Source organism: Branchiostoma floridae, chromosome 15 (genome assembly GCF_000003815.2).
Source record: "Branchiostoma floridae strain S238N-H82 chromosome 15, Bfl_VNyyK, whole genome shotgun sequence".
In the NCBI taxonomy this organism is placed as follows: Eukaryota; Metazoa; Chordata; class Leptocardii; order Amphioxiformes; family Branchiostomatidae; genus Branchiostoma; species Branchiostoma floridae.
The window spans coordinates 19,148,635-19,158,754 of record NC_049993.1 but is presented as its reverse complement, the minus strand read 5'-3'; the positions used below and the strand labels follow the sequence as shown (position 1 = coordinate 19,158,754).

The following is a 10,120-nucleotide window of genomic DNA, read 5'->3' as shown; positions in this document are numbered from 1 at the left end:
TATCTCAGCTACACATTGAAATGACAATCTGTTTTAGGAAACTAGAGTTCGGCGACCTCATACCTCCATGAAAATTTAGAGCTTTTGTAAATTTCATGCAATTGACTAATACATCAACATAATTCATGCGTGGTGTTTTTCATCATTGACTAACGTACACATGTCACAAGTGTAAAATTCCAATCATTCGACATAAAGCGGCTTTGCAATTTTTACATAAATTATGCAAATAAGTTCCTCATTACCATATTTGGTATCTGCTTATATTCCATCTATCATAATTAATAAGTTACATTTATTGAAGTCCAGATATTGCTAATAATGGTATTATACAATTTCTTCATTAATGATGCAAATAAGGTCCTCATTTGCATAACATGTATATCATTATGAACACCTTTGCTTAAGCTACCTGCACCCCTAAAATGATGCCAATCCGTCAATCCTTTCTGCAGTTATCCTCTTTGGAATGTCTTGACAAAAACGCCCCTGCAGTTCCGAAATTACATGTTAGGGAGCTGAAATCTGCGCCACTTTGTCATGACACTGAAAGCTATCTACCACCCAAATGTCAAGACTATATCATGTCCGGGACAAGAGATACATCGAAAAAACTGCTATGATAGAATATTCTCATTAATTATGCAAATGTACTCCTATTTTGCATAATTAGTATCTTATCTTGTACAACTTTGTCTAAGGTACCTACATGCCAAAAATCATGAAAATCCATTGTTCCCTTCTTGAGTTATCCTCTTCAGAAGTTTTTGACAAAAATGCCCCTGCTATCCCAAACCTAGTCGGTAGGGGGCCAAAACTTATGTCACTTATTCCTGAGCACAAGAGCTATCTAACACTCCAAAATCGTGACCATAGCGTGTTCAAAACACTAGATAGCAAAACCGGAAGTTGCGCTGCAGTACCAAGGGAAGCCGCTAGGGGGCCCAAAATCTAATCACTTCCAGCTTTCATCAAACCCCACCAACACACCAAGTATGAAACCAATCCATGCAGCCGTTCTTGAGTTATCTTGTTGACAGACAGACAGACAGACACACACACACACAAACGCTGGGTAAAATATAACCTCCATGACATTTCATGGAGGTAATAACTAGTAGAAAAATTAAACTTGCACAGCCGTGAAATTAAGATGAACAAAACTGATTTTGCCTTTCTTTAGCGTTTGGGTACACTTAAACCTATATGTTTTCAGAAGAATCAATTAAAGTTGCAGCTCTTGTTGACTTTTTGATTAATTCCTTAACTAATATGCTTTTATTGTCCACCCAGTTCAAATTGTCTAGTAGACATGTGATCATCAACCTTATCAACCAAATTATGAAATTTTCTCATTTAATGACAAGAATGCACAGGATCTGTATTATATGTTTATACAATGTATTTTGTATTTTTTGCTATAACATTTACACAGATTATATGCAAACAAAGTTACAATGGCAAATGGCATAAAACAGTGCCCCTTCTTTAGCTTTTGGTGTCATGTGTTGATATTTTTATTCATGTAAATTACTTTCTGATTGTACCAAACAGTATATACTTGTACGAAAAGGAAAAGTCTAAATGTATCAGATTACTTATCAGGGAGATTCTAATTTACTTAGTAAACACACTTACTCTCACTATTTGGTTTATCATCTGTTCCACAATTCATATTTTTTTTAAATGTGCTTTAACTGCTCATAAAGGCAATGTCCTTTTTAATTTGTATTATTAATGGATGACTGTCCTGGGGGTAAATCTGTCTTGCCACTACCAAGGCTTGTAGGCAGAGACTGAGTGCTGTCCTGTGGTCTCCAAGGTAGTACCAGGTCATCCCCAGGTTATTGAGTGAAGCAGCAGTGATAGAAATTGCTGTTACCTTGCTCTGACCATAGATACCCATGCACATTTGCAGTGCCTGTTTGTGGTAGCTAATTGCTTTCTTGTAATCACCCATATGATGACAGGCTGTCCCCACATTGCTGAATGACATGGCAATTTGAGGATGTGCTGTACTCTGACCATAGATACTCCTGTACATTTCCAGTGCCTGCTCAAGGAAACTGACTGCTTTCCTGTAATCATCCAGGTGGCGCCAGGCTACCCCCAGGTTGTTGAGTGAGGAGGCAATGAGAGGATGTGCTGTACTGTGACCATAGATACTCTTGCACATCTGCAGGTCCTGTTCATGGTAGCTGATAGCTTTCCTGTAATCACCCAGGTGGTGCCATGCCTCCCCCAGTTTCCTCAGTGAGGTAGCAATGTCAGGATGTTCTTTGCTCTGTTCATAGATACTCCTTTTCATCTGCAGTGCCTGTTCATGGTAGTTGATGGCTTTCTTGTAATCACCCAGGTGACTCCAGGCTGACCCCAGGTTGTTAAGTGATCTGGCAGTGTCAGGATGTGCTGTACCCTGGCCATAGATATAGATGTCCATTTGCAGTGCCTGTTCACAGTAACTGATTGCTTCTCTGTTATCACCCAGCTCATCCCAGGCTGACCCCAGGTTGTTAAGTGAGATGGCAATGTCAGGATGTGGTGCTGTCTTTCCATAGATACTCCTCCGCATCTGCAGTGCTTGCTCGTGATATCTGATTGCTCTCTTGTATTCACCCAGACGTTGCCAGGCTACCCCCAGGTTGTTAAATGAGGTGGCAATATTAGGATGTGCTGAAGTGTGATCATAAATATTTCTGAACATCTGCAGTGCCTCTTCAAGGTAGCTGATTGCTATCCTGTGATCACCCATGTTACTCCAGGCAGACCCCAGACTGTTTAGTGCCCCAGCAATATCAGGATGTGCTGTACTTTGACCATGGATACTCCTGTACATCTGCAGTGCCTGTTCATGGTACCTGATAGCTTTCCTGTGATCTCCCAGATTACTCCAGGCTAAGCCCAGGTTGTTGAGGGATGATCCAGTGTGAGCGTGTGGTGCACCCTGACCATAGATACTTCTGTTCATCTGCAGTGCCTGTTCATTATAACTGATTGATTTCCTATAATCACCCAGGTCACTCCATTCCTCCCCCAAGCTGATGAGTGATCTGACAATGTCAGGTTGTACTGTATTATGACCATAGATACCCCAGAGCATCTGCAGTGCCTGTTCATGGTAGCTGATAGCTTTGTTGTGATCACCCAGGTGACTCCAGGATATCCCCAGTTTGTAAAGTGAGTTTGAAATGTCAGGACTTGCTGTCCTCTGACCATAGATACTCCTGTTCATCTGCAGTGCCTGTTCTTGGTAGTGGAGTGACTTTCTGTAATCACCCAGGCGTTCCCAAGCTGACCCCAGGCTGTCAAGTGAGGCGGCAATGTGAGGATTTTCCTCATCCTGATCATACAAACTCTTATACATCTGCAATGCCTGTTCATGGTAGCTAATTGATTTCTTGTTGTCACCCAGCTGACTCCAGGCTGATCCTATGGAATTGAGTAACCTAGCAATGTCCAGATGTGCTGCACCATGACCATAGATGCTCCTGCACATCTTCAGAGCCTGTTCACAGTAGCTGATTCCATTTCTGTAATCACCCATCCTGTTATAAGCATATCCAATGAGATCTAGCAGCTGCATTTTCTCTTTTTCAGTTCCATCATATTCCCCCAGGGCCTCATGATAGCAGCTGAGAGCCTGCTCATCTTTGTATACCAGATCATACAATATTCCTTGTACCAATGGGGAATTGTTGTAGAAATCAGGGAATGGATAAAACATAGACTCCTTTTCAGACCATTCCTGCAGAACACTTCTCAGGATAACTGCTGTATAATAGTACCTGAAAAGCTGTCGTTCATTTTGTACATGAAAAACTGGAATTTTTAAAGTCCTTCTTTGTTCTTCATCTGTAGTCTGTATGGATGAGTCCTGTCCATGCTGGACATGTGCTGTTTCCACTGAAGCTGGTATTAAATTGAATGCACTTCTTTGTCCTTTATCTGCGGTCTGTAGGGACGAGCCCTGTCCATGCTGTATATGTGCTGTTTCCATTGAGGCCAAAGCTGACAGGTTTTCCTTCTGTCCACCATTTGCAATGTAGGTTCTGAGCCTGAGTTCTGCTGAGATGCTGGTAAGCACTGTCAGGTGGTGTGCATTGTTGGGACTGATCACTTCTTGGTTTTCCATTTCTTCTATTGTCTCCCAAATGGTAGTAGGCACAATCCCTGAAGACAATGCCAAGCAGTCCACTGCTACAGCTGGGAAGCGATAGATTTCTTTCTTTACATCAGTCAGCCTTGCTGTGATAATTATTTCCTCATTGCCTATCCTTTCCAAATTGTCTTTCAGTGTGTCCTGTGCCAGTTGTAGAGCCATTTTACCCCCATCAGCTTGCAGTATCTTTTCTGTGACTTTCATGTATATGTCAGTCAAATCCCTGTCCCCTACTATCAGGCACGGATTTCTCAAGATACTGGCAAGGTGATATCCTTCCTTCAGGTATAATGTGGCATCCTGTTGTAGTTTAGAAACCATGTTTTCTGGGGTGCAAATGAGTTCACTGGGTAGTTCATCCATAGTTCCCTGCCTGCCCAGTGGAGTTTTGCTTGCCTTTGGCATAGAACCATCAAATGCAAACCCACGTGGTGTAACAGAGTCATAGTACCAGTTGTCAAGTGGATTATTAGAGTAGAAGTCATTTAGAGATTTTATTCCCAGTGCTGGGAGAATGGTTTCCCCCAGGTTGACCACCTTGAGGTGTAGATAGTGAGTGAGCTTACGGAAATACACAAGACATTCTTCACTTTCTTCTTCTACCAAGATGGCAAACTCAAGGTCTGAATATGGAGTTACCAGTCCTGTGGCCTGTGAACCCAAACCTATCAGGGCATACTTACAGGGAGGGGGACTCATTAACCCAATACACTCTTCTACAAGCAGGCTGATGAACTCCTTTCTTTGTTGTGCAATGTTGTCAAACAACTGTCTGACAGCCTGAGCTCGTTTTGCCTCTATCTCTTTGACACATGGGTCATCCTCATCATGTATATAGGGATCCAGCTGCTGGTCAATGGTTTCCATCTCCAGCTTGATCTGGTCCCGCATCTCCTTCAGCTGTTTCTTGTGGTTTTCTGTGTCATCTTGGCTCACATTGCTATGAATATCCAAGTTAAAGATACATTTTTTGAAAATATTCTCTATTTCTTTCATGTCTATTTCTATGTTTCCATTGAGGAACTGATCCTCTGACCTGGCTATTGCTGCATTGTAGAGTGCTGCTGCTTTGACAAAGTCTCCCCCGTCTCCTGTCTGCTGACCTCGCTTACTGTAGACATCCCCCAACTTGCACAGGGGGTCCACCTCTCTCTGGTACTGCTGGGCTGTGGGGTCTGGGGAGGAGGAACTTGTTGTTTGTCGAATGTCATATCACCTCTTCTAGTACTGGATAATACTAGTACTACTAATTAATTGATTATGGTACATGTAGCTGAAGGTGTTGTACTTCTTAGTTGTTACCTACATTATCCATGTATATGTTTTAAACACAGTAAAGTGACTGGTCAATGTGCATTGAATATCATATAGCCAGACGACGTCAATCAATCAGAAGGCCCCATTTCATATTGGTTTCGACGCCGTATCACATAGAATTGCTGCAAGCAATTAATGACTTTTCAGGTGTCAAAAATTTTTGAAAAACTTTTTGAAAAACCGGACACAATCAGAATGAGAGCTCACAGAACATTGACCAATCAGAAAAACACCCAGCAGAGTGGAATGATCATGAATGCAGTACAAAAGAATATATAGTAATATAGGGTGAGATAGAATGACAACACAGGGTATTCCCTATATCTCCCTAGTTAGGATCGCTCGACGGCCGGAGTTTATGCCAAGAAGCGAAATTCAAGTTTATCGCAAAAAAAAAGAGCAAAAGACATGGCATTAATTTTGCATAACAATCATAGAGGACAATATGTCTATCAGTTTGGGTAGGCTTTATGATAATAACTTTAATGAGCTGTACCTCAGTGTATATGGTGTCATAATGTCTGGTCCTTTACTAAGGCCAACGAGGTTACAGCAAAGGACCAGGCGTTATGACAGTCCATAATGACCTCCGAGCGGCTCATTAATTAAACCCTTAATTGTACAGTTGTATTGTAATCTTGCAAGTAGGCTGTGATTTCCATCATTTTTCATTTAATCTAATTTAATTTAATCATTTTCAATTAATATTAAGATTGCAGACATGCAATACAATGCAAACCCAGGCAGCTTAGCTAATATTGGGCACCAACACATACATACATTGAGCAAGTGTTGAACATTTTATAGAATACATCATTATGACTGTCAGTTGAACTATCTAGGATACAAAACTTTTGCAAGCATTAGGCAAAGTTTCTTCCTTACCTCTGACATGTACCATTTTGAGTGCAGCTGCAAAGTGCTGCTCTGCTGAGTCCAGGTCTGCCCTGGCAAGGGAGGATTCACCCTCCATAAGGTGGTCTTGGTATTGCCTTGAAAAGAAATTGTCATTTAATTTAGTAGAACCCAGTTAATTGCAAAAAATATTAATGCACACTTTGGTCAATTGCACGGAATTCCCAAACCCCAGACCGGTAATCTCATTCACTCCATTGTTAGTGACTTTGCGTTTCTGCATGGCGCATAAATAGTCATTTGATTGAATGCATGAAAATTTGTCAAACATCAAGTTGACAATTAACAAAAAATGCGTGTAAAACTTAAAGATCGGCATATGCATTACAAAAAAGTCAATAACTGACTGTGTAAGGCACAATACCGCCAACATGTATGAAATTGTTATCATATTCCACATGTTTTGCGCACACACACACACACACACACACTGTCACACACACACACACAGTCACACACACACACACAGTCACACACACATACACAAACACACACACACACACACACACACAAACACACACGCACACAAACACACACATGTCCGGCTCACGGTAATCCGGTAGTAAGTAAAAATGAACCGGAGACACTGAACTTGTAGTGAGGTGTACTTTATTCTCCAGCTCCTCTCTCTGTGACCTTCCTCTGAGGTCTCTCTTGACTGACCCCGCCTATAACGCGGCTATTTCCTCGACCTCCTGTCGTACATCTGGTTCTTATTATAAGTCACGATGTCCCCTCGTGATAATCTGCTTCTTATATCAGTCACGACGTCCCATCGTGACACCCCCCCACACACACACACAAACACACACACACACACTGTCACACACACATACTAAAAGTACATGGCAAAAACGCTTCTTCTCATACTCATTTACATGTACCTTGTACATGTGCACGAAATGCCAGGAGTTGTTTTTGGTATATTGACTGTGTGATTTAATTATTTGATGTAACTTACCTATCTGTGTTTTTCTTGTCAATAGTTCCAGCTGCAACACTGGTCATGCCTAATTCTGCTGTTGTGCTGTGAAACAACAAAATTGCACAAATCCTGTTTCACTGCAGTTATTTTGTTATCGTGAAGAAATAGACAACATTCAAGTATACTGAATAGCGTTATAATAATCTTAAGAAAATCAGTTACATTTAGTTGGCTATTATAATTGCATAATCTGTTTGACAGTTAATGTAACTGTGGATTCAGCTTGTTTCTTTGTCATGATCATAGTTTGCAATGCTGGAAGTACTGTAAATTAACTAAAAGTTTCCCACCTTGTTGTGTCTGCATGGAGATGTTGGTCCTGAGTGTTGTCAGCTCCTGCACCTGGTCTTCTTTCTCTTGATTTCGGTTTCTGCATAATTCATGTGCATATCACATTTGTCAATATACAGTAGATTAATACACTCTTTATTAGGTCATGGTGCATGCATTCATTGCAGTGGTCTATAATATGATGAAGAATAGTTGACTGTACAATGTCATGTATATATATACTGTGTATTTATGAGGGATGATCAATAGGTGTGTGGCCTCACTCAGAAATACTTTGTACAAAATACATCATACATCACTGCATGACATTTTGGGCATGATTATAAGTGGAAAGTATAGAGCATTTTTTTGTGAATGTTCATCAAATTTAGAATGATCATAATGTGCTCAATACTTTGCAGGTTTTGGCAAATCGTCTTTTAATTAGCTTTGTACATTTCAAGGGATGAGAAACACAACCCACACAGCTCTGATCACAGTTTACCCTAAGGCTTGTTTTTCTTGACACAATGTGACCTAATGATTTTAAAAGGATGTCAACTGAAAAGTAATGACCACAATGCTTTGAAAATTGGTGGATATCAATAACACTTCATACTATTGATTATATGGTTGTGCACCCTCGTAAAATAATAGCATGATATCTTGTTTGATGATATCTTACACAATGTGAATGAGCATTATTGATAGGTTTATTGTTTACATACTAGACACACTTTTTTTCACTATATTTTAACAAACACCTTTCATTGTAACTTGTTCCCTGTACAATTGCCAAGTATCTTTACCTTTTTAAATGCTTCTGTTAGCTTGTCCATGTATCTGATGCGATGTTCCAGAGTCAGTTTTGTCTCAGGATCCCCACATGTTGTCAGAGCCTTGTTATACATGGCAGCTGCCTTGGAGAACTGGGATAAATCAGAGGTTGCCTTGCCCTTCTGAAGGTAGAGATCACCGAGTGATTTTAGCACTTCAAGTTCCAAGAACATGTCACTGTTCCTAACTGCTGTCACTAGCATTTCTGTGTAAGACTCCTCAACAGAGTACCCGGGTTTGCCAACTGTTCTGTCCAGTTTTTCACAAGTTTCTGCCACCCTTAAGACATTGCTATCATGAGGACCCCAGTAGTCTGGTAACAACCACCGGAAGTGTGGACTGTACCCCTGCAGCAGTTGTCTGGAGAGTTTCTCCATGTAGCCGATACGATGTTCCAGTGTTTCTCCCATGTCTGGATCTGTGCAGCGCAGTAGGGCAGCAGCATACAGGGCAGCAGCCTTGTCAAACTCTGCTGCATCTTTACTGAGCTTGGCTTTCTGAAGATGCAGGTCTCCAAGACTTTTCAGCACTTCTACCTCCAAGGAGAGATCCTTTCTAATAATAGCTTCTCTCAGAGCCCGTCCATACCCGACTTCTTCTCCATGTTGACTCTTGAGGCACAGCTCCAAGTTCTGTAGCTTGTTTGTCAGACTGGTCATGTTCATGTCAGACATTTTTCCTCTTTAGTATCCTGATGCCTTTACTGAAAGGAGAAAAGATATGTTACTCTAGGACTTAGTCGTATCTTTCAGTGCACGTTTACTTACCCAAGGAAGCCTTTTAATTGTTTTGGTGTACATACTGACTTTGCATAACAAAATATAGAATATTTTTCCTTTTTCTGAATTGATTTCATGGATTCCCTCGGCACCATGAATCAGTGAAATAAATTAATTGACATGAACATACGTGACACTGTGCCTTTTTGACATGTTTGATTAACCTTCAAAATGTAGACGTGCAGGCCATTTCAAGTCCTATTATAAGCTCACCCTTTGTAAACAGTGTGGGGACATACAGATATGTCTACATGTATATCTCACCTGAATGTCCCGGGCAATTGTCGCAGTCTTACATGGATTATCCACATATAAGGCTTGACTCTCACCTAGATGTCTGAGACTCCACAGCTGTGAACCTGCTTGGGTAGAGACCTGCCTGTTTTTCCCTAACCAGCAAAAGTTCTGCATTCCTTTGAGTCATACCTATGATAACAGCCTTTTGTGTACTCGTGGAAGTAGAAACCCGGCACTGAAAGGCCATGGGTTACCTTACCTCTGACTTGGGTGGGACGTTTGTTGTTGAACTCCATTGAGACTTGCCACAACAAAATTTTAAAACAACTCGTTAGCCGATATGTTTACACCATGGTTTACTGGGTTCAACGAATGTCGCCCCGCACATGTGTAGTGCCACAGTACTAGCAACGATTATATTCTATTTACTGTGAATACAATTTCGAGCCCTGCCAACAGTTTAAGTGAATCACATCATGCCCACATGGCTGACACGTCTCAGGTATCACATGTGGGCATGTAAGACAATAGGCGGTGTTACCTGAACCCCAGGGTATAAAAATAACCTCAAGTAGTCCAACCACCTCAGTCAGTGCAGAGTTGAAGGGCACACTGACACAG

General features: G+C 41.2%; 1 protein-coding gene across 1 annotated transcript; it reads right to left on the bottom strand.

Moving 5' to 3' along the window:
- Positions 1-1,693: 1,693 nt before the first annotated feature.
- On the bottom strand, positions 1,694-3,583 carry LOC118431629 (tetratricopeptide repeat protein 28-like). Its single transcript, XM_035842871.1, has one exon. The coding sequence runs from the start codon at positions 3,581-3,583 to the stop codon at positions 1,694-1,696; it is 1,890 nt and encodes a 629-aa protein (XP_035698764.1).
- Between the last annotated feature and the right edge of the window lie 6,537 nt (positions 3,584-10,120).

Excerpts from the sequence above, each read along its gene's own strand:
- LOC118431629 (XM_035842871.1), bottom strand. The coding sequence starts at position 3,583 with ATGCAGCTGCTAGATCTCATTGGATATGCTTATAACAGGATGGGTGAT.